Source organism: Epinephelus moara, chromosome 14, assembly GCF_006386435.1.
Source record: "Epinephelus moara isolate mb chromosome 14, YSFRI_EMoa_1.0, whole genome shotgun sequence".
In the NCBI taxonomy this organism is placed as follows: Eukaryota; Metazoa; Chordata; class Actinopteri; order Perciformes; family Serranidae; genus Epinephelus; species Epinephelus moara.
Genome location: NC_065519.1, coordinates 10,060,290 through 10,085,317, shown reverse-complemented (window position 1 = coordinate 10,085,317; position 25,028 = coordinate 10,060,290). Strand labels below are relative to the sequence as shown.

Here is a 25,028-nt window from a genome sequence, read left to right as displayed (position 1 = left end):
AGTAGTAGTATTTCATTTCACACGGTTAGTTAATGATATTTTATTTCCATGGTTACGCTTGAGAGACTTTTGTTACGTAACGTAAATATCCTGAAATATCATTGGTGAATTCGTTGTTGTTTCCCCTACGTCATGAACATGGTCGCCACGCTCCGCCCTCCCGCTCAGCCCTGTTGTGGTTGACTTGGAAACCGTCGCAGCGTCGCTGGTGAAGTTGGAGGACAGTAGAATCACTGCAGGGTAGATACACGCAGTTATCTGTAGCTAACTCCTGTCCAGCTTTTTAAAATGTATTCATGTGGACTTTGTTTTGTTGTTGTTTATTGATTTGAGGCTTAGACTGTTTGTTTAAGGAGCTAAATCGGACTGGAACAAACATAGCAAGTCAACAATGCCTAGCTAACGTTAGCACTTAGCAAGCTAGCGTTACTTAGCGGCTAACTGTTAGCGTCTCTCAGATGTTACTTTTCCTGCGATTGTTTTTAGCCTCATGTGAGCACATGCTAGAGAAAACACAATGTGGGTTTGTCCCTATTTTTTCATTGTAATTGCTAAACTAATTTAGCAGAGATTTTGTGTGCAAGGTTAACGTTATCCCTGTTTTGAATATAACGTTACAGGATGAAAGCCTTCCTCCCTGGATTACTGCCCTCCTGCATTCAGAATGAGAGACATAACGGTGTCTGAGGATGCCAGCAGGTGAGTTTGCTTTCCTCTCAACACATTAGCAGTAGAAGATATACTTTCATCCATCAATTACGCAACAGTAATCAAAAGTATCAGAAGTAAAAGTTGTTATAATGCATAATACCTCCTTTCAGATTCTTATATATCATAATAGTGTAAGCAATTAAGCATTTTAAAGTTGTAGCTGAGCGAGGGGCAACAAATTTAAAGTAGTTATCACACTGTTGGCTAGTTTAATGTATATGTTGATCATGTTTTGTATGTATGGAAATAAACATAGTCAATTAAAAACACTTTTGTAAATTGGAAATCTGATGAGTAGAAGTGAAATGGAAATACTTAAGGAAAAGTACAAGTGTCTCAAAACTGAACTGAAGTACAACAGTAAGTAGTAGTAGTAAATTTACCCTTTACCACAGCAACACACACTGCTTTAATAACATCGTATTAACTTATCTTGTCTTGGAAAATACAATTTAGATCAACGCTCACATGATTGGTTTGTCTCGAGCCATGTTTTAAGAATTGTTTTAAAAGTCATGCATTCTCTGCCCACGATAATGATGGTGTAACCTTTTTACAGGTGAAAGTGAAGTTCGGGCAAGGACCCGGGAAAGATTCAATGAAGTCTTCAAGAAATACTCTGATTCAGAGAAGAAAAAGTCGAAGAAGAAAAACGCTGAAGCTCAGGAGACCATTGTGGTATGTGTTAAAAATAAATACATCTGGTTTGTTTACTTAATCTCCTTCCCCCAAAATACCCTGCAGAGTAATGCAGACCAGTTGAAATGTTCAACATCTTATTGAAGGAAACAAGATTCACATTAATATATATTGACATTTACCTGCTCTCCCTTCTCCCTGTTTTATTTAGCTTCAAAATCTAAAAAAGAATTTGAACCTTGAGAAGGACACAGAAGAAGATGAGACCATCCTCCAGAACACATATGATCCTGCACAGGGCAGCCCTCGCTACACAAAAAATAAACGAAGGGAGAAGGAAACGGCAGAAAAGATTAACATCAACAACAGTAAAAACCAAGAGGAGGCTCCAACACCTAAAGGCAAGAAGAAAAGTAAAAGAGAGCTTCCCTCCCTCCCACCTGAGGACACTAGTTACATCCAGAATGATGCAGATGCTTCCAAGTCTGAGATTGCTTTGGAGCCAGATGACGTAGGTGGTGGAAAAGAACCAAAGCGAAAAAGTAAGAGGGGGAAAAGCAAAGGAGATACAGAGGCCAAGGCAGAGAGTCAGGTGGAGGATGCAGAGGACAAGCTGCTGCATGAATACCAGCAGCAGATAGCACAGGAGGAGGAGAGGACTTCAAAGAAGAAAAGCACCAAGAGTGCAGATGATAGTGTTGTCTCCCAAACCGTTCCCCTAAATAATGACGTTGGAAAGAAGAAGAAGAAAAAGCTGAAATCTGTAATCACACAGTCGGAAGTAGGGTGTGTATATCTACTAGTATGATATTGATTTATTGTTGGGTTTTTTGTTGTTGGTTGTTTTTTTTTTACATTTAATAATTAGGCTTAATACTTTTTGGCTCACCAGGGATGAAGATGAAGATGCCGACCAGGATGCTGATGTGGACAATGAAGCAGAATCTAAGGGAAAGAAGAAAAAGAAGAAGAAAAAACATGGTAACTTCACTATTGTCAGGAAATCATTTACAAAGTTCCAATACAAAGTCTGTACAATATTGATGGATTTCATGTTTTTAATTTCTCATTTTTCAGTTGTCAAAGAAGAGAGTGATACAGAGGCAGAAGTACCACAGAAACCAACATTTGATGACAGCCTTGTACTGGGAGTGTACATCCACAGGACAGATCGCCTCAAAACAGACCTGCTGATCTCTCACCCCATGGTGAAGATACATGTTATCGATGAAAACACTGGACAGTATGTGAAGAAAGAAGACTGGTGAGAATGGACACTCTGAGACACACATATTACCACAGTTCTGTGTTAAATTGTCTTAAATTCAATTTCATAAATATTAGGCATAAAAGGTCATTATGTAGTTGTAGTCTAAAATTTAAAGTCATGAGGTCTTAATGCTACAAACATATTTATCTAATTTCATTCACTCATCATTTAATTTCTATTTGGCAAAATGAGTTAAGCTTTTAAACATGCTCCTTCGCGTCAAAGGGGTCAGTTGAGGTGGTTCGGGCATCTGATTAGGATGCCTCCTGGGCGCCTCCCGTTGGAGGTGTTTCGGGGTATGTCCCACTGGTAGGAGGCCCCGGGGCAGACCCAGAACATGCTGGAGGAATTACTATCTTGTCTGGCCTGGGAACACCTTGGGGTCCCTCAGGAGGAGCTGGAAAGTGTTGCTGAGGAGAGGGACGTCTGGGGTGCTTTGCTTGGCCTGCTGCCCCTGTGACCTGGCTTCAAATATGCGGTTGAAAGTGGATGCATAGATGGATGGATGGAACATAAAAGTTCACATCTGATTTTACAAATCTTTAAACTTAACACTGAACCTCATACTGACTTTTTATCTTAAACTTGCCTGTTGCAAAATGTAGATTAATCATACTAACTTAAATAACTGTATTCCTACATAAAATCTACCCCAGCACAGGACAACATATATGCTACCTTTATAATTTTCTGCAGTGCATGAATAAGATAAAGATGTTTCAGCCAAAAATCGTTATCAAATTTGGTTAAAATTCACCTTGAAAAGTACTTCAACAACCTCACGTTTAAGTGTCTGACACTCTGTTTACTGCAGACACCCAAAGTGTATTGCTTCAATTTCAGTATTTGTATGTATTGGTGAAACATTGTTGTCCTTTGTCTTGTTTTTATAGTCATCGACCTGTCTCCTCATTTTATGAGCAAGAGAATGTTGACCACATTATCCCCATCATGACTCAACCTTTTGACTTCAAGAAGAACAAATCAATCATCCCTGAGTGGCGAGAACAGATCATCTTCAATGAACGCTTTGGTTACTTTGTTGAACAAAATGATGACAGCCCCAGAGTTGTACTCCTTTTTGAAGTAAGAGACACTACATTTAATCATGTTTGGCCAATTTCAGTGTAGCTGTCAATAACTGATTTTTATCTAAATGTTTTGTAAAGATCCTGGACTTCATAACCATGGAAGAAGCAAGAGCCAACGTTGATGTTGACAAGCATGAGCGAGGATTCAGAAAGATTGCATGGGCATTCCTTAAGGTAGAAAGTTAGAAAGAAAAGACCCGTCTGAATTTGTTTTGAATTGTTGTTTGTTTGTTTTTTAAACATATCTCACAATTTTTCTCTGCATCCTTTAGCTCGTTGGTACAAACAGCGTGCTGAATATCGACAGTAAACTTCGGCTTCAGCTCTTCTGCCCTCCCCCTCGGGCAAAGAGACAACCTAAAACAATAGAGGTGGTTGAGTGGTGGAGGAAGTACCCCCGAAACAAATACGCATCCACCCTTTATGTTACAGTGAAAGGCATTAAACTTCCGGAACATGTAAGTTAGATGCTGCTTTTCTATTACATCTTTGTAATGAATACTTCTGTCTTATGATTCAACTACAGGTATGCAGATATGCAAATGGTTTTCATATTAGTGATACTGTAGATGTTTGGTTTTTGTTCTGCAGGTGGACCCCTGTATTCGGTCCATGATGGCCCTGCAGGAGGAGAGGGGCAGCACCTCCTACAGCGAACTGCAGAATGAGGTCAACAAGAGAAGCCTGATGCAGCCTCTAGACAGCAAGCCACCACCCTTGAGATGGAGCAGGCTGCCTGGCCAGGTTGGTGGAATTAGGAATTATTATTTGATAGAACAGATGTCAAAATAATATCTTTATTATTTCAAAATAACAAAACAGTCCTGTGTATTGTTTAAATGTAATGCATCATGATGTATGGGGGTGATAGTGTTCACAGCATCAGTGCAGAATGGATAACAAAAACATCACTCACATGTTTCATGTTTACTCTCAAGGTCTGCAGGATACCTAACAAGTCCATGCAGGTTTTCCGTGGTGGCAAGATGGGTTGCTTCGCAGTCCTCTTCTCTCACGCTGGGACTATACTGGCTACAGCTTGTGCTGACAGAGATGCTTTCCCTGTGATAGGTAAGCAACACCTCGTCTGTGTAAAACTCCTCCTGCTGATGCTTCTCTTCACACCTCAGCAGAAATCTCCGGCTAATTAACTCACTGTTTATTCACAGTAGTCATGAACAGCTCTCGAGATTATAGCAAGATTCTACAACTTCCTAGCATGAAAAAGAAAAATGTTAAAAATATATACATATAACTCACTCATTTACTGTTACAGTGTATGAGATTCCCTCTGGCAAGGTGTTGGCTGAATTCATCGGCCATCTCAAAATAGTCTATGATCTCTGCTGGTCCAGAGACGATCGGAGCCTTCTGTCTGCCTCCTCTGATGGAACTGTCAGGTAAATTTCTGTTTGTTGGATTAAAAAAAATAGATCAAACTGATCAGAAATGAAGGAAAGAGTTGTGCTGTGTCTCAGTTCACAGTCTTCTGTTGTTACACTTGCTTTTTGTGTGCATAAGTGGGTTCATACTGACAAGTAGGGCAAAGGCAGTGCACTGTAAGTACCCAGGTTTTGTACTCATAGGGGTCAAAAAGTTTCGTGTGAAAGGCTGGACACTCCTTACCCTCAAAGGTTGCTATGTTGGCTGTGTGGGGGGAGGGGAGCGACCACTAAACTTTTGAAGATGGCGGTTGAGGACACTGCAGCGGTTGCAGTTGCGCCAGTGAACAAGCTGACAGATGCTTTGGCAGGTGACAGTCATGTTCAAATACTCAAATGTTGGGACTGCCATTTCCAGTAAGTGCACAACAGCCATGTTCGATATGAGACAACACTACCTTGTCAAAATGAATGCATTACACAAGTAAGCACATAGTGTACACAGTGTATTTAAAAGGAAATGTATGAACAGAAGTATCCAAATTGAGACAGCATTGGTGTCACAGTGAGGTGTTGCTGCTGGTGACTCAGTTGCTGTAATAGCTGTTTTTCAAAGCGCCTCTAGGGGGAGTAAGTACTCCTCGTAGCAAGTGTCTTTATGTTCCCAGTGACACAGCATGTTTTGGGCTGTACTGGTGATTGTCTGAAGAGTATCATTTAAAGATTGTCGTCATTATTCGTATTTTCTTGCTCTCGTCCCCCAGAGAGTGGAACGTGGAGAGGCTTCAGCAGTCGGCCCAGAAGGTGCTCCCTCATCCCTCCTTTGTGTACTGTGCTCAGTACCACCCCACGGCCCAGAACCTGGTGGTGAGCGGGGGCTACGACTCTCTGCTACGAGTGTGGAGGGTCGATGTGGATGAAGTGAATGGCCAGCTGCTGCAGGAGCTCGAGGGTCACAACAGTTTCATCAACTCAATTTGTTTTGACTCTGAAGGTATTGTGTGTTCATAGTGTACCTAAACTCCTATCATAAACTGGCAACCTGTCCATGTTGTGTACCTCTCACCCAGTGCATGCTGAGATAGGCCCAGTGCCAACTACTACCCTGTACGAGATAAGAATGAATTACTCACCTCAAATGAATGTTATTGTGTTAATAAAAAAGTGTCACATACAACAGAGCTTTGATGACAGTAATAAACTAGATCCACTGAATGTACACATAAGAAATTCTAAATGATATAAAGCTTCACACAGGTTTATTTTACATCATGTCCTGGCTTCAATATTTTTTTTAAGATGAATTCAAAGAATGGGGAAGCTGCTCTCTGACCACCTCAGAGGACTTAAGAGATCCCCTATACTCATTCAAGCTCATTTAAAAGAAAAAATATTTTGTTTATACCAAAGCTTTTCTCTTTTATCATAAGCTGCTGCTGCCTTCACTCTAACACAGAGACCCCTCTTGAAACCACCAGAACGTTTCAGTGTGTATGTGGGCATGCATGTGTGCATTTCAATACATTTTTGAGGGGTACTTAATTTAGTATTTGTGGTGCTCTGTTTAAGAAAAATGAAGCTTGGCTTCTTTTGTCATGTGAATGCAGGTTATTGTACTTGTGCACTCTTATAGCTGACATCTTTTTTTATTGTATTTGTTGTAATTAGGAAGGAGAATGTTCTCTGCAGACAATACAGGCCTCATCCTTGTGTGGAAAACTACAGTAACCGACAGCAGGCGGCATCAGCCATGTCATCGCTGGTGTATAGAGAAGGTGCATGAAATGATATTCTGACGTTTGAACTACATGTACATATCATACAGTATACTTAAGATCTGTCGGATGGTGGTCTGCTTGTGTAGTAGAAACAAAAATGGAAAGAAATATGAAACTCTGCGCGTTTTTTCTTGGCAGAAAATTGATGAGATTGACCTCGGCGGCATCCCTGTCAACATGCTGCAGCTCCATCCAAACGGGCGGTGCCTGCTCATCCATGCCAAAGACAGCGTCCTGAGAATGATGGACTTAAGAATGTAAAGATAAAATTTAAACACTACCACTTGTAATTACAGGAAACAGTGACCTGTGTTCTGCTTTTTAGTGTCTCTACTGGTTTTGTGGTTTTTATGACTGGAGAGAGGGGGCAGACCTTAGCCTCTGTGAGTAGATGATGACTCACACTGAGTAATGCCATTAACTTAATGTATTTGCTCTTGTAAAGCACCAGTATTAGCGACTCATTTCACTTCACTTCACTTCACTTTCATGAAGTTGACAGAGCACAGAGCGGCTGTTAAAATTAGATTTTGTAGCCTGAGTTATCGCTGTATCTCAGTTACACATAATTTCTGGGTTACATGGAACACATGAAAACATTTTTAGAGCTGTTAAAACAAATAATGTCACCATTCGTAACTATAATACAGACAAAATTAGCTGTCTTATATGAAGTAACAGTTCACCCAAAAAGAAAATACATATTTTTCTTCTTACCTGTAGAGTTATTTATCAGTTTAGATAGTTTTTGTGTGAGTTGCAGAGTGTTGGAGATATCAGCTATAGAAATGTCTGCCTTCTCTCCAGTATAATGGAACTAGATGACACTCGGCGTCAAAAAATACTTTAAAAACTCCACAGCAATGTCTCTTTCCAGAAATCCACAGACCTTCTTGTGAGCAGTTTCATGTGGGAACTTTTTTCCTTCTAACGAATTACACCCACCAGCTGTGTCATCATTCAGAAGGAAGTGTGCATCTACTCATGAATTACAGGCTCACACCAAAACAGTCTAGATTAATAAATAGTGTTACTGGTAAGAGAAATGTATTTTGGATTTTAGAGGGACCTGTTTCTTTAAGATATTATTTATATCTTTTCAACAATGTATCTGCGTCTTTCAGCCTGGCTGTAAAGAAGTACACCGGAGCCACAAACTACAGAGAGAGGATCTACAGCACTTTCACGCCATGCGGGAACTTCATCTTCTCTGGTAGTGAGGATGGGATGGCTTATGTGTGGAATACAGACACAGGTAAGAATCATGCATTTTTTTCCTCAACAGTTTTGACAGTATTGTACACAGGGGCTCCAGCTGACAGCCGTTCTGTCTCCTCAGGTGACCAAGTTGCTGTCTACTCTGAGCTTTGTTATTCCACTGCTCTCCATGGCGTGGCGTTCCACCCTCACGAAAACATGGTTGCTTTCAGTGCCTTCGGTCAGTCCCAGCCTGTCCATGTATACCTGTACGATCGCAAAGGTTTGTGAAAACACCTGACAAGTACCTTTTTTTCTGTGGATGCAGCCCCAGAATCTCTCAACTGTGCTCACTTTGTTTTCACATCTGAATGTTATTAAAGTCAGCTGAGCCATTTGAGTCAGTTGATACATTCAAGCACTGAAATACATACTAAACTGAGACTATGTCCTGCTATATCACACAGTTTCCCAGCTGGAGGCGCACACCATAAAAGCTGCGAGCAGATTATCTTCTACAGACACCAAAACCATCAGAAACACACCTGACACGCCAGCACTGCAGGACACATCTGCTGCTGCAACCATTGATCAGTTTGCCCAAGCAACAAGACTTGCATTGAAAATGCAGTGTGTTAAGGAGCAACTGGATTCAGTGCTTGTAAATGCTCATCCTCCATTACTTTGAAATAGGTGTATTCAGAAACACAGAAATTATATGTGCAATAAAACTCACTTTTTCAAATCATTTTTAGGATCAACATCAGAGATCTTCAGCTTCTGGATACATGTATGAGCAAGGTGCTGTATGTGTTTCACATTTTAACTGTTGAAAAGTTTTATATGATGAATGTGTTGTGCTGAGTTACATCTCGATTAACCTGTTATGCAACAGTGCTGCTGTCCTTTTATTTACATATAAAATATTCTGCTCTTGTGTGTTTGGTTTACAGACAAAATGAGCATTCCTCACTCAGGGAGGAGTTTCACAACTGACTCTGTCACAGTGAGTTTTTGATCCTTTGTAAACACACCCTTGTATACTTGGTCTTTGTTGAGCTCATTTATGTTGATGTAACCGGTCAAGCCCTTTATGCCAACCTTGATGTTGTTCTCTGGAACCTCTGTCTAAACATGCTTGTTCTTGGGTTTCCTCTCAAGTGCTGGGAAAGGAGATACCCCACAGAAATAAGTCTATAAAGTCATAGAGTGTGTATGTTTATGATAAACTCACATCTTGATTAGCACAGCTTTTCAGTAGTGTATTGCATTTCCTCTGGGTCGTTTGTTTGTATTGTATTTGGTTAATTTTATTTCTTGACTTTAAAGGTATACTCTGCAGGATTGTCGGTTACTGTTACCAACCTAACTGTTACTGTTTGCATCCAGCGGTGAAAGTAAAAGCCAACCCCAGATCTGCTCTCATTTGGCATTTTGCCTCGCTATATTGCGTTTTTGTGGCACTGTGTCTGTTGCTTATGGTCTGGCACCTAGGAGTAACCTTTTTATAAAGCCCCGACCTCACCTGAGTGTTGTGGCGTTACACACCTATAAATGTCCTGAACACAGAAAACAAGAAACTCAAGGCAGAGGGCTGAGTCACTGCAGAAAAATACACTGCCGCACACTTTTATGGGGCTGTATGAGGTTCTTATCCATAGTTAATTTATTATGTACAGTAGGACATTGGTATGCACCCACTTTGCAGAAGCAGGCAAGAGTACAACCACAGAAGCTACGCAGTGTACTTCCGTGGCCAGAGGAAGCATCTATCCATTCATCCATTTTCATCTGCTCATTCGGGGCTGGTTTGCGGGGCTGGTTTGCAGGGCCAGCAGGCCAAGCAAAGCACCCCAGACGTCCCTCTCCCCAGCAACGCTTTCCAGCTCCTCCTGGGGGACCCCGAGGCATTCCCAGGCCAGATGAGATATGTAATCCCTCCAGCGTGTTCTGGGTCTGCCCCGGGGCCTCCTACCAGTGGGACGTGCCTGGAACACCTCTAACAGGAGGTGCCCAGGAGGATCCTGATCAGATGTCCGAACCACCTCAACTGACCCCTTTTGAAGCGAAGGAGCAGTAGCTCTACTTCAAGCTCCCTCTGGATGTTTGAGCTCCTTACCCTATCTCTAAGGCTGAGCCCAGCCACCCCACAGAGGAAACTCATTTTGGCTGCTTGTATCTGCGATCTCATTCTTTCGGTCACTACACTGGAGGAAGCAGCAAAAATGTATCAGTTTAAGTGTATGCTGTATGTAGAATATTTTCACTGCTTTACCTTACTGTCAGCAGTATCTGATGAGGAACTGAAGCTGTTAATCTGTGCTTTCTTCAAAGCCACCAGACTCCATTGACAAAAACAGTAATTTTACCTTGTAGAAGGTGGGAGTTGCTGGTCTGCCACTGCCTCTACTGGTTAGTTTGTGTAATTGTGTGACTTTGGTGAATCTGAACTAATCCTTTACAACATCTAAGTCACACAATAACACAAACAAACTAAGTGATTTAGGCAGCGGCAGACCAGCAGCTCCTGTGTTCAGTGAGGTAAAATCACTGTTTTTGTCAGAGGAATCTGTTGGCTTTGAAGAGAGCACAGATGAATATAACGGCTACAGTTCCCCTTGGAAATCACTGTCCGATGGCAAGGTAAAGCAGTGAAAATATTCTTAATATAGTGTACACTTCAACTGAAATTGATTTTTTTAGGTAGGTAAAATATGTTTTGCTGCTGCCCCCATCCACAGCATTACATTGCTTAGCTTCCCTCGCCGTACTTGTGCCTGGCTCTCCAAACTGGAGGCATGCCGACCACCATATACTGTAGGTAATACACTAACTATGAATAAGTACCTCATATAACCCCACTTCAAATAATCTGAACGATCCCTTTAAATGACCTCTGCACATGAAATTAACCACTGACCGGGAAAATTGCCTCAGGAGGCCCAAGCAGGTCTCCATGAAATAGAAAGTAGTTATTAAAGTAGGTCTATTTTGAAATGAAATAAATTGCCAGACCACTCAAGTCCAGCCTTTTCCTTTCAGACGGGATTAAATGCTTCGTTGCCGCCTCCGTCTCTCCTGTCGCCGCACTCCAAGCTGCAGCTCTCTGGTCCTCTAGCGGAGCAGCTAATCCCCCAGGCGGCTCTGAGCGCCCAAAACCGTGAGTGGCTTGTCCAGTTAATCACACTGTTATTTGTCTTTAACCAATGAATGACTTTGCTGCCGCTCTGTGAATTGTGAGGTCAAATATTTTTCAAGATTATCGCTGCACAAAATGTAGCATGTGGTGACCAAGACCAAAGGCTTCCAGCGTTGTTGTTTAGAGTCTCCTGAAGCATGTACACCGTGGACAGAGACAGTGATGGGCCTCTTGTGATTTTCACTTGTGTCCGTAAGTGAACACAAGTCACTGGATCGTGTTACAGTCTAAAATGAAGTATTTATGCCTGCTTTTGTTTGTTCTTGTTATTTCAGGTGGGTTCAGTCCAGTCGGTCAGTGTCTAAAAGGAGCTTCATCTTTCAGGCTACAGACAGTAAGGCTGTTTTATAAGTTTATTTCTTTATCTAATACTTTTTGTGATGTGAACATGACTGTCCTGGTCCATCAAATATCATATGTCCACTTAAACTGCTGCAGCAGGATTAACATTAATCTCTTTCTCTCCATCAGAGCCTTCCCGACCACATTTCTTCAGGCATCCAGGAAACAGATTCTGCCCCTGTTCAACAAGTAGTAAGTATCCACTGTAGCCACAAGCTCAGTCACATGAAACCTTCCCCCTCTCATATTTAACCCCTCCAACTCTGCGTTTCTCCCCCAGGTCGTCTCGCTCTATGACTACAGAGCTAATCGGTCTGATGAGCTGACTATACGCCGCGGTGATGTCATCCAAGTGCTGTACAAAGACAATGACAACTGGTGGTTTGGGCGTCTGGCCAACGGGCAGCAGGGATATTTCCTTGCTTCTTATGTGGCAGATCAGAGTAAGTGAATTATAATTTCTTGTGACAGACGCCTAATAAACAATGCATATGAACATTTCCACATGTGATGCAAGATGCTGAGTTGTTTTATGTTGCAGGAGATTTCAGTGAAGAGGTGACTCAGTCTGTAGAGGCACATGCAGCCTTGTCTGAGGGGACTGTTGAGAGGTCAACACCAACCAGGGTAAGGAGACAGAGTAATAGAGCAGCATACTTTACTTTATTTGTTTATTTGAAAAGGACCGTGCATATTAATGAACAATCGGTACAAATACATGACGTCATGTAAATATGCCGGATTTAGCTAGAAGCTAATTTCCATCTGTAGTCCTCACATTTAAAAGACAGACAGACATACCATAAATAACAGTTCAATCAACAACATATAAAGCATCTGTCCATGATCTGAATCATGTCTTCTTTCATCTGTAATGTTATGGGCTAAAGGTGAAACAAGGTGTGGCTGTAACAGAGGGTGTACATGTCTTGTACTCCATATGCAGGTCTCCTTTCTCTTGTGTCTGTGGTGCCTATTTTTCTGTTTGGTAAAGTGATACTTCACCTCAATCTCTCTTTTATGCTTCAGACACCATCTTTATACTGTAGATGTGACAACATTTAACAAGAAATGGTTGGCCACAGTCTCTCAAGGCATTTAGGTCAAAGCACCGCTGTGCCGAAGTACAGCCTCAGAGCTTTTAGCATTATTGTAGACCCTTCTTTCATCTTTTTTAATCCCGTTATTTTTGTTTACGTGGTGATGATTGTCACCCAAAACCATGTGCCTCCTGATGACTGCCTGAGCACAGGGATTTTGATGCTGACAACGTTTAATGACAAAGTATTGTATCATCTATAAAAACATGTAAATGCTCATGTATGTGACAAATACGGCTTCCATGCTCAGCTGGAAACCAGGGATGCATTATAATATGGGCACGTCATCGGTATCGGCCAATATCTGCTTCAAAATAAAATATCAGGATCGGCCAACATGCTTTTTCTCAATTTGCACAATGAAAATATTAGATACATTGAAAAGTATTGTATTTCATGTCTCCATCTGTTGGTGGGCCATCATGATTAGAGTATGCATGCATAATATGATGTAACTCTACTACAGAAGAGACTTGATGATCACTGAAATTAGGCAGGGAAAAAAGTGGATAAAATGATAACGGTATCGGTTATCAGCCAAATGAGTTGTTAGGTATTGGCATGTTGGATATCGGTAAAGAATCCAGTAATGTGCATCCCTACAGAAAACAGTCTACGTGGTTATATTTTGTTGAAACTAGCCACTAATATACCTATAGTGGGTGAGTGAGAGAGACTTTAAAGACTCTGTGTGAAATTCACAGCGTATGAGCTTGGACAGGACTCTCAAAATGGAGGTGGCTTAGCCGGTAGCTAGCATCTAATGCTGCTAACTCCATAAACAGTAACAAAGTCAACCAGGCAGGAACTGGAGGGTGAGCACTATGTTTCCACACCCCCGCCATCCAGATAGCAGTGGTAACCGCCATATAAGCACAGTGCAAAGTGGCAGCAATGAACTAGCCAGACTTGCTTTCCACAACAAAGAACAGAGAAGCTCAGAGTACAACACACACAGGGAGTGAATGTGTGACTTCATTCTGCTAAGGACGCCATTACTTCACTATATCTTTACATAGCAAATACAAGTTTACTGCTATAGTAATGTTTTAAATGTCACACACAGAACCTTTAGAAGATTTTGGGAGAAGTATCACTTTAATGTCTTCTTTTTAGTGCATAAAAGAATACATGGTGGTGGTGGTCTGTATTCCAGTTTCTGTGTGGCTTTTCCTGTCATTTTATCTTTTCTCCTTCCCTACTTTTCCAAGGTGTCTGCTGCAATTAGTTCTTCTGGGGAACTTAGGTTTCTTTCTGAGCCGACCCTTTCTGACACCGAGCCTGAGCTGACTGATGCCAGGTGAGTGGCTCGCTGAGCTTTAATCCTCACGACTCCATTCACAGGGTCGTGGTTTTACTGAACACTGCACAAGGCTCTAAGTAGTTCTTCTCTTAAACAAAAGCAAGACAACACGGGTTTATCACTGACATGTTGTGTTATAGTTAAATAATGAACACTGATTGGAATGATGTTTTTATTGCAGAGCTAGAAGGAAAAAGAAGGTGAAAAAGTCAGGAGTCCCCGCACCTTCGTCTCAGGCCACATTTTCAGATGCAGATGCTCCGGTGTCGATGAGCACCAGGAGGAGAGGCCGGTCAGCAGACAGACCTCTCCCAAAGAGACCAACAGGCCGGACTAATGGTGCCTTCGAGCCAGACACATGATTGTTTTCAACTCGAGTGCTTTCACCTTTATTCTGTTTGATATAAAAAGCATTTTTGTATTAATGACCCTGCAGCTGTGTTGTATTTTTACTGCTTTGTCTTTTTATATTCAGTCAGTATGTTCTGTATTGTATTTAATACAGATCGATCAATGACATGTAAAACTTTGATAATGAATGCTTAAAGAATTGAGCAATTCTAGGAATTCTAGTTTTACATATTTATTGATGTAAGCATATTTTCACTATTGCACATGTTGCATGTTTACAGATTATGTAGAAAACAAAATGTAATATTGTAGTTTTATTTTCTTAGCCTGTAAGAGATTGACAAATTTTGTATATGCCACTTCTTCAGTTATATAATTATACAGATTATTCTTTTGCAAGTGTTTGTCTTTCTATAAATCATGTTAAGTCACACTTTTGATATTTAACATTTGTAAATAATATAAATAATAATTGTTTAACACATTAAAGTAATAGCCTTTTAGAATACTAAAATCAATTGCTTTTTCAGCCCAGTAGATATATTTTGCTGCAGTAAAAATCACTAAAGTAAGATGAACAAAGTTGATCTTATTACATAAAACAGACATTGACAAAGTTTTCCTTAAAGTTATAAATCGCAATATATGTTATTACAATACTCAGCATATTGCAAAACGTTAAAAATCTAATTCAAGTTGCTATTATTTTGAAGAATTCAAGTCAAATGGAGATCCTTTTTAATGGAACATGAATGTGTAGTGTCCATTAGCATCAGCATGTAATGATTTCATCTTCAACTTTTGGATATGTCTTCATTTTAAGATTCTTGGATCAAGAGGAGGTTTATTGTGTGACACACTTGAAATGTATTTTATAGTACAGCTAATGTTTCAGTGGACCATTGGGTAACTTTTCCAAGTTAAGTCCGTCAAATAAAATATGAGCAGGATGCTATGCAGTGCATGATGGAATGGATCGAGAGAATAAAGACACCAATGTTTTTTAATGTAGATATTTACTGTTTATATTCAAATAAATGCAAAAATCTTACATATTGTTCAATCAGAAATTGAGGCTCAACATATAAAATCACTAATTGCAGTAAAATGTGACACAATGCTCCCTGTTATATCAAATTATACTGAAGGTAATGAGAGGTTCACAATGACCTGTAACATATCAAAGGCCTAGGTGATATAAAAAATCAAATATCCCTATATTTTTACCAGATACCTCGATACCGATATTGTAGGGCTAACTATTAGTGCTTTTACAAAATATTCACACTAGATTTTCAAAAATTAATCATCAGTAATGTGGATATAATGACAAAGAGGGTAAAGGCAAAGAATAGAACAGCCAGGTAAATGAGAAGGAAAAGAAAAAGAAAATTACACTTAGGATATCATGATATCCAAAATCTAAGACAATATATAGTCTCAAATCATCATGATATCAACACATTGCCCAGCCTAATAACATACCACTTCATAGATCATGTTATAACATGCTTATTTGCTTTGTGTTGCCATGACTGTGGTCCGCAGCTCCTGATGTGTATAACTTCAACATGAAATCCAGGTCATGACCAGGTCAGAACTAAGATCATTAATACAGCAGAGCTTCAGAACAAAAGGCACATTTAGTTTGTGCTGTGAACTTAACAGTGGTCGACTATATTCACTCATATTACATTCATTCATCATAATGCACTACAGTATATGAAACTATTAAAATTCTATTAAAAATGTACAGACATTGAGCCAGTAATACAGTGTACCACTTTGTTTTCGGGCTGCAGTTTCCGCAACACCAAAAATGTATAATTTAAAAATGTTAAAAAGCAATTAATAATGACAATAAACAATCTGTGCAACTTGGAAGCTGATGAAACATTAAGACAATGTGTTGTTCACTATGGTGTCCTCCACGTGTCGCCGAAAGCTTCACTCAGTCAGGAGAGGAGTGCTTTCATCTGTTTGTTGACTGTCTCCTCGAATGCTATAAATCAAACATAAAAGTGAGTGTTACACCTCACATTCTTGGAAAAATGCACCAGTAGAGTCTAGATAGCGTTACATACGTAGATATATGACGCATCTAAATACGTGACATAAATCTGATTATTGTCATTTGAGGTTAATGATTACCTTTGTTGTGGGCGCTGACACAGGTAATGAAGAGCAAGGAGAAAGGCCTGAGGACAGAGAGGTTGTTGAGTTTCATGTGTGTAACTGCTCCAAAAAGAAAATCACACGTTTCCTTCGCTATCAATCTTCCTAATGTGTTTAACACCTGAAAGATTACCGGGCTTGGAATCACATTTTTCTCACTCTTTAAAGAAATGCCACGCAAATAAAGCTCATGCTGTCTCTGTAAAACAGTCATGTGTTTATTGTCCCTAATGCATGAGTGACTCATAATTTCTTCTTTATGATATGGTCATGAACAGTAATGCGGGATCTTTCAAATCACAAGACAGTATGAAGGCTAATATGCCAGTAAGTGAGATCAAAAGACAGTTTTCATGGCTTCATGGATCGTCATCCACATACCCCAACACTGCACAAACTGATACTTACACCCAAAAACGCCAAGCCTCCTTGGACTGCAGCCGCCCACTCAAAGTTCAGATGTTGCGTAATAATGCCACCCACTATTGGGCCATAAAACATCCTTTAAAAGAGAACAAATTTCCATTATTACAACATTAAAATATTCCCCAGCTACATACAGCACATAATGGGAACCTGAAAAAGATGTTCCCCAGCTCTGTATTTGCTTATCATGACTCCAGGGTTCCTACACAGTATGGAAGAATATGGAATTTGATTTTAGTCATTTCCAGGTCTGTGGAAAGTATGGAAAAAGGAAAAGAGAGTATGGACATATATTTGTGTTTCTAGACTATTGAACATATTCTGTTTTCTAAAATATAAAATTCATACTTTCCTGAAGCAAAATGATCATACAAGTGGAGTATTTTTCATTCACACTCTGCAAATCCATGACCAAATTAGTTTGACAGAAAATGTAGTGATGCAAACGAAGTGATGCAGTTAACAAATATGTAAACAGGCTCTGCTTGAGGAAACCTTTATGGCTGTGTTCATCATCATTTCCATAAACACAGTGAATAAACAAGGCTGCACAGACTCTGTAACAAATTTTAAACTAATTTTCAGTTGTTATGTGTCTAATGTTTGTTTTCAGTCTGTCTCTGTGTGTTTGGCCTTCTGGTTCCCTCCTCCTGCTAACTCTCCAACAGCTGCTGAACCTGCACACCTGAGCCACATCTACAATCAAGCCACTGCAGTGTAAAACCCTGGCTCAGACATCCAGACTCTGCTAGATCGTTCAGTCTCCTTTGTGGTCCAGACATCAAGGCCAACCTCTAGTCTTTTGGACACTTTGTCTTTTTGTACTTTTTGTACAATTCACACTCTGTTCTGGGAATCAGGTTCACCACACCAGCCTCAACCATAACCCGCCATGTCCAGTCTCATTCCCTCTGGACCGCTCTGCCCTCAGCTAATCTGCCTGCTCTGCTTCGTCATTCCCTGCCCACCTCAGCCATCACTCCAATTCTTCAAACTACACTAAACTGCCTTTTATCATTCCCTGTTTCCTGGCTGTGTTTGCATTTCAGGTCCTAAGTTCTATATTCTAAACTATGTTTATGGCTGTTAGTTCAATGATATCTTGACAACTGAAATGCAAGAGCAAACAAAAGCTATTTTAGGACTAGAGAGTGACCATGACGTGGACATGATTGGTGCTATTGGTGAAATCTGACCCAAAAACAATGGGCGGGTTAATGTGTGTTCACTGAATACTGAACTAGGGAACTTTGAACCCTGGGAACAAAGACACACTCCTGGAAATAAATACCAACCAGTGTAAAAATAGATTCAAGCTACTGAACAGCAAATAGCTTTTGGGTGTTGATTGTAGGATGTCAGTAGGACTCACCCCAAGGACCAAAATGCCCCAAACAGTCCGGACACCATCCCGAGAGTGCTTAGCCCCTCTTCATATCCTTGTTCACTACAAAGAAGAAAATAAAATAATGTGGATTGTCTCACCCTGATAAAAACCTGCAGGTCATGAATGTAGTTGTGAAGTTACTCACTATGCACATTTGATGATCTCAGGGAACGTGGGGATTGCAGACATACCCAGAGAAAACCCAATTACACCAAGCATGACGATCAGCAACCACAGCTGACTACACATGTAAACATACACACACAAACACAAAAAAAAGTTAGTACTGTGAACATATAAGAATAGTCTTGACGACACATTATCCACTAGTGTTGGAGGAAGTACTCAAACCTTTTATATTAAGTAAAAGTAGAAATATCACAGCACTGAAATATGTGGCTACTCCTTTAAAGCAGAGGGTCTATGTTACTTTCCATCTTTGCCACATGCTCACCTCGGTATGTAAAGGAAAGGGGCGGGACCAAGCAGGCAGAAGCCAGTCGCTGTGGCGGCGCCTCCTGTTACCATGAACCAAGGCCTGGTGGACTGATGAACACCAACACACACAAGGGAATTAGTCCAACATGACAAATCTAAAGTTCTGAAAGAATTAGCCACATTTACATTAATACTCACGGGATATTTGTCAGTAATATACCCCAACAGCGGTGATGCCAGGCAGTAAGGTAACGACAAACCAAGCATGGTGAGTCCCACGTAGCCAGATGAGAGACCAAACTAGACACACCAGAGAGGGGAAACTTATTAACATGAAGCACGATAAACTTTCTTTCTACAGCAAACTTTAGGAGAAGAAAGGAAATGTACCGTCTCCATAGCAAACAGGGACAACGTGGCATCCAAGAAGCCCAGACCTGAACTAAGAGTGAAGATCACATAGCACATCAGGACGATTTTCACTTTGGTGAGAAGTCGAAAGAACGAATCCTTCGAGGGGTCTGACTCTGAGCAGACACAAGCACAAAACACAGCTCACAGTTACAATCTGAGAAACAAAAAACACTGAAATGATTGAAAATGTACAAATAATGAGCTGAAACTGCAAACTACTACCAATGTTTGGCAAGACGTAGATGTTGAAAGGAACCATAATCAATAGTAAACATCCAAGAAGCATAAAAGGGACTTCATATCCAAATGACTGGTAGAACCACCCTCCAACCGGCGGCCCCAGAATGAGACCAAGCCCTGTGAAAATCTCCAAACTACCCTAAAGAGAGAAAATTGACGCACATTAAAATATGCATTTTGTCAGCATAAGGACCATTACGACATGTGCCAGAAGCTATTTATTATTTCCATGACACTGGGAGAAATGGGAGACACAAAACAACCCTGACCATAATGCTTTTTTTGTTATTCTCGTGACGCTAATGACTAAACAACATACCAGTCGCACAAGGGTTGTCTGCACTCACCAAAACAGTCGCCACATTGTTTGGGAATATTTTTGCTGTCATGGCAAAGGAGGAGGTCATCGCTGCAGCAAAGCCTATGGCGTCGACGGACCTCACTACAAAGCACAGGGTAATGAAGGCAGGGCCTGCAGGAACCCGGTTGAGTAACCTGCAAGGAATGAAAGCAAAACAAATGAATGCCAGGCAGGAAACACAATATGAAGATTTAAATGCAGACTGACTAAAATCCAAATTTGCATGTACACTGCAAATACAATACTGAGCTATATGACAGGGTCATTTTGTGACCTTGCAGTGATATAATAAATATTTTTTCACTGTCAGAAGGCGAACAATGTCTGCGTTAATCTGTCTCTCGTGGCTCTCTGCCCTAATTCCAATCATTCCTTCTAAATATCTAAGACTGTAAAAAGGGGTCAGAAATATGTTTTCACCTTTTTAAAATCACTTCAGTTTTAAGCAAACAAACATGGTGCAATTGCTCAAATTATTGTTATCTGCAGGTTAATACACATGTGGTGCTCTAGTATCTACAGCAGGAGGACAGTGTTTGTGGATTTGACTCCAAATAAACTTAATATAATTCATTAAACAACAATAAAACAATTTGTTATCGTGATGCAACATGACAAGTATGAGCTTTTGTCCAGCACCTGGTGTTGATCGTCTGGATGTGCATACTTTTATATACATTTCTGAGTGTTACACCCTCAAGTGCGCACACAGGTTTTTGTGACCATTCCTGTTCTAACTTTAACTCAGTTGCTCCCTTAGTGCTTTCAAAAGCTCTTAAAAATTGCTAAAATATCTTACAATTACTTTATTATATGATTTACAACTGCACGTTAATATGTTCCTGTGGCAATCATTATCATTGACACTTACCCAAACATGATGGTGCACGCTGACGACACAAAAAGCCCCATAATAAGCATGAATTTTGCACCAATTTGGACAATCTGAAGGAGAAAGAGGTTGTAAATCACTGTACATCTGGGAAACAAATCACACTTCACATACTGATATAAAGCAGAGCCATATACTGTACTTACATATTTTCCTAGTATCAACGAGCCAATTAAATTGCAGACAGCGTAGCAGCCAAATATGAGACCAATGACAGTTTGACTGGCTCCTTTCTTCACTGCCTGTGTAGAAACATGCATCAATGTATTTATTTATTGGTCTGAGGAATTTATTTCACACCATATAAGCAACAAAAGTGATAGATAAGGACGTGTAATATAAAGTGAGTAACACAAATAAATGGAAAATATATTGAGATAACAGATGACAAATATAAATGCACATATCAAAGAACTGCTCCTATAAGTTAATGATGATTGGTCAGTGCCTTATCCTATCTATTGCTCCACTGTGCTCTAACCTTTTGCATAGCAGTTAGTAGAGTTTACCTGAGACCAGTGAGTATAACAGAGTCATTCAGTGGCCTTCAGGGAGGCTTTCTGATGGTTAGCACATGGTTACTCATTCATTCCTTTCAGACGACACTGCTACTGAGACATTAAAGGGAATTAGTGATAGCTGTCTGATCTAAATGTAGGAGCTGTACAATGACGTCCACAAATTAACAGTACATTATGTGCTCTATTTACAGAAGGCAGACAGACAGCCCAGGTATCACACGCTTACACTCTTCTTCAGATGAAGAAAAGCATCTGTCTGTAGCATCAAATGGATTATAGCACATGTGCTTTACTGAAACAACAGAGTTACAGTGATAGCATCTGTCAGCTGATGTATCACATCATTTACCAGCAGCCCTGCATTAAAGATCTGTCTTTGTACATATTCACAATAGGGCTTTTGGATATCGTAATATCATGAATGTTGTCTTTTCCTGGTCTTAGAAGCTGCATTACAGTATTAAAGTTGGTGTTTGAGGTATTTGGTCAAACATATCGTGATATTTCATTTTCTCCATGTCGTCCAGTGCCAATTCACAAAAACAATCCGTACTAAAATATTATTCCCTCTCTTCCCAATTTTTTATTTCTTATTTAACCAGGAAGTCCCATCTCTTTTACAAGAGAGACCTGGCCGAGGTAGCAGCCGATCAAAACACATTTAAAATGCAACAAATACAACATATAATACAGAAGTCCACAATAAAACAACAACTATTCAAACATAGTGGCCTCTCAGGAAAAACAAGCACATGTCTATGTCACCACATTCTTTATGATGCCCTTAAATTCCTCGATGGATTTAAGTGTTTCTAATTTTAGATCTTTTTTAAGATTGTTCCATGTCCAAGCTGCAGAGTAAAATAATACAGTTTTCCCCAGATCTGTTGAAACCCACTAACTACCAGAGCTGACACACAGAAGGAAGCCGAGATAGGCCGGAAATTTGCCCAGTATTGCATTATAGATAAAAAATATATATAATTTGTCTCGAAAATCCAAACATCACTGTATTGTATCTTTAGTATCTACAAAATCCCAAAGATTATACTCTGTATGTTAGTGTTGCCTTTTTGTTATCATTAATTTTGTTAGCAACTGTCTCAAAACATTGATCTGAGTATTTTCTGTTACTAAAAGAGGCCTGTGCAGATGCTGAGCAAATAACCTAAAGTGAAAGCTTGTACTCCCTCAGTATGATAGATAGATAGATAGATAGATAGATAGATAGATAGATAGATAGATAGATAGATAATGATGTGCTTTCTTTTGTGAAGCATATGTCATGTATCACTGTTGTCTCTCAAGGCATGTTGCCTTGCTGCTGTACATTGTCTTGACTCGGTACACTGTTCCTGTTTGATTTTGTCTTACTTCTGCTGTTTAATGTCACACATCACTTGTGTCATTTGCATGTGCTCACAGCTTCGAGCAACTGAAACTGACTCTGGTTCACATTAGACAAAATATAAAAATGCTAATGCCAGTTACAATCACTGCTGTAAAACGCCTGCTTTCACTTTTTTAAAATGGTTCCCTTTAAAAAGGGTTGTTGGCAGTTTAAATAAGAATAACTTTTAAGTTGCCAGTTTGTGGAAAATCCCTTTGGTGATATAGACCATATTAGTTTCTGGAAAAGTGCTGCAGAAATACTGGAACAAAATAACATTTATGGAGAATTAATGAGAAGTTTATTTGCAGTTTGTGAACAGTTGTGACTGCACTGTTACCAAATAGAAGGTCTAAACACCAGCTAATGAGATTTGCTTTCATTTATAAACCATTAAAGTTAACCTATGTAAATTTGCTGACAAGCAGCTAGTGTGATCACAAGATAGAGTTACAGGATATAATTTCAGTTCAGTTTATTTGTTCACTTGTCAGTTTATTGTGGTTTTAATGAGGCTAATTTTCACTGTTTCACGGCATGACAGTAAAAAAGACACCTCAAAAATAGAATAAAATGACAAAATATGTGTGCTAACATTAAGATAAGAAAGATATGAAAACTTTCTTAGCCACTGCATTAAATGGAATGATCATATCAGACAAGGTAAGGCTGCACCAGCAACATCCCTGAGTTTGCTGCATTGAGTAAAGACATGTTTTATCTCTTATGAAATTTAAGTTTTCATTTGAAAGAGGAAGAATGTATTAATTCTTCATTCAGCCACATGGTCTTGATTTAATAATTAGCCTATTATACGTTTTAGAGGGTGCTTAAAGTAGTATCTAAACCCCTAAACCAGTGATACTGATCAAATCTGGCCCTGGCAGGTTGCTGGGTGGCACAGTGAAAATAAGTTGATTCAAATTGGGATATTTTTTGTACTTTTAAGGTAAATACAGTGCCAGAGTGCATAAAACGCCAGGGAAGGATCCCCCTCACCCCCCGACAGAAGTCATGTCTATACCCTGAATGTTCTCAATTCCTATAAAGACCCTTGCACACACCTGACCAGTGCTGCTGCTGCATTGAGCCCCTTGCCTCCTGTCATTTAGCACAAGTGGCCCCCAGGCATAGCAAGTTGATTATCCCAGCCCCACAGTTGTCATGTCACTTGTACTGGGCTTGTTGTGGCTTACCTCATTTGGGAAAAATGGGCCTAATATTGAGTAGCAGATCATTGAACTGAAGTTGACAGAAGCCATTGATATTAAGGTGAGTGTCTGCTGTCTTGTCATCCTCGGAGGAGGAACTGTTGATTCAGCTGGAGTGCTGTTATCTGTTGTGAAATAATGGAAATAAACAAAAGTAAAGGAACAGAGAAAAGCAGGATAATGAGATTAGGCAATAGTGAATGTAAAGGTAATGAAATTAATGGCAGAATTAATCGCATTAAAATGACAGTTAAGCATTAATTCGGATGTATAACACTAATAATGAATCAAAACAGTTAATCCATTGACAGCCATGTATTAGACTGTTATAAAAGCCACCAACCTGTTTGCTGAAGATCAACGTACGGGTCCATTCTTAAATTTGTCTCCAGTTATTCAGGACAGAAGTTGAGACGGTGACATTACCGACACACACAGAGGTGTGTGAGACCTGGAAACACCGACAGCTGACAGTCAAACAGCTCCTGACTGTCTGTAAACCTCAGTCCTCACACCGCGAGGTCGACTGAGTTTCTCACGGTGAGTATTTCCTCAATGACGTTAAACGGCAACTGAAACAGGAAATGTGCTTTCATTTCAAAATTAAAGCTCTAGTGCACACTTCCGGTGGCTACAGCTATCCAGTCTTCCTACCTGTGCCACACAAATTTAAACTATTGTAAAATCAGAAACACTACCTCCTTTGAATCATTCTACATTTTAGTTCATATCTATTATATTTTAGTGTAAGTATCAGTTTAATTATTCAACGCAAAATACACAAGTTATACTACTTGTATAATGTATTATATATTGTATTACGTAATTAAGGTACAAAATAAAGTACCGTTATTTTTTTACATTTTCGAGATGAGATATTCTCCCCAAATATTCCTAAATGATCAAATAAAATAATGATAATAAATAATAAATTGTAATCATAAATTGTAATGAGTCCAGTTACAATATATATTAGTTAATATAACAATTCAAATAATAATTATGTCAATATAAAACTCAAACTAAATATTAATATATGTTTCCATATAAAATTATGTAAAACTTCAACTAATCCCTTCATAACTGCAAAACAAGAGACTGAAAGAGATCAAAAGTATAAAAAATAAATAAAAATCAATAAATTAACTTTATAGTTTATTTTTAAATTAAATTAACTAATTAATTGTATACATTATTTAGAATTCTTATC

General features: G+C 39.6%; 2 protein-coding genes across 4 annotated transcripts; one reads left to right on the top strand and one right to left on the bottom strand.

The window, feature by feature from the left end:
- Nucleotides 1-167: 167 nt before the first annotated feature.
- On the top strand, nt 168-16,198 carry ahi1 (Abelson helper integration site 1). Of its 3 annotated transcripts, none has more exons than XM_050061569.1 (27): nt 168-240; nt 621-699; nt 1,271-1,389; nt 1,562-2,136; nt 2,243-2,331; nt 2,428-2,614; nt 3,514-3,706; nt 3,790-3,885; nt 3,984-4,169; nt 4,303-4,455; nt 4,650-4,782; nt 4,988-5,111; nt 5,858-6,087; nt 6,762-6,868; nt 7,010-7,128; nt 7,996-8,126; nt 8,211-8,351; nt 8,536-8,729; nt 8,824-8,869; nt 9,022-9,074; nt 11,111-11,228; nt 11,543-11,601; nt 11,739-11,801; nt 11,890-12,052; nt 12,151-12,236; nt 13,921-14,009; nt 14,194-16,198. In XM_050061569.1, the coding sequence occupies exons 2-27, from the start codon at nt 690-692 to the stop codon at nt 14,372-14,374; spliced, it is 3,645 nt and encodes a 1,214-aa protein (XP_049917526.1). In that variant the 5' UTR covers nt 168-240; nt 621-689; the 3' UTR covers nt 14,375-16,198. The 3 variants fall into 3 exon arrangements, with proteins under 3 accessions (XP_049917526.1, XP_049917528.1, XP_049917527.1); XM_050061571.1 differs by having other exon boundaries at nt 1,562-2,138; nt 2,251-2,331; XM_050061570.1 differs by lacking the exon at nt 168-240 and adding an exon at nt 247-519.
- slc18b1 (solute carrier family 18 member B1) lies at nt 15,352-24,373 on the bottom strand. Its single transcript, XM_050061572.1, has 14 exons — nt 24,162-24,373; nt 23,804-23,943; nt 20,843-20,938; nt 20,676-20,749; nt 19,791-19,938; nt 19,426-19,582; nt 19,180-19,316; nt 18,988-19,089; nt 18,806-18,897; nt 18,497-18,592; nt 18,337-18,411; nt 16,947-17,040; nt 16,515-16,561; nt 15,352-16,365 (listed from the first exon to the last, which is right to left on the bottom strand). The coding sequence occupies exons 1-14, from the start codon at nt 24,190-24,192 to the stop codon at nt 16,311-16,313; spliced, it is 1,344 nt and encodes a 447-aa protein (XP_049917529.1). The 5' UTR covers nt 24,193-24,373; the 3' UTR covers nt 15,352-16,310.
- Between the last annotated feature and the right edge of the window lie 655 nt (nt 24,374-25,028).

Bases quoted from the DNA above. Each gene is read 5' to 3' on its own strand.
- ahi1 (XM_050061569.1), top strand. The intron at 3,886-3,983 runs GTAGAAAGTTAG...TGCATCCTTTAG, and splicing joins TTGCATGGGCATTCCTTAAG to CTCGTTGGTACAAACAGCGT. The intron at 6,088-6,761 runs GTATTGTGTGTT...TGTTGTAATTAG, and splicing joins AATTTGTTTTGACTCTGAAG to GAAGGAGAATGTTCTCTGCA.
- slc18b1 (XM_050061572.1), bottom strand. From the start codon at position 24,192: ATGGACCCGTACGTTGATCTTCAGCAAACAG. The intron at 17,041-18,336 runs GTGAGTCCTACT...TCTCTTTTAAAG, and splicing joins GGGGCATTTTGGTCCTTGGG to GATGTTTTATGGCCCAATAG. The intron at 16,366-16,514 runs GTAATCATTAAC...TTTGATTTATAG, and splicing joins TGTCAGCGCCCACAACAAAG to CATTCGAGGAGACAGTCAAC.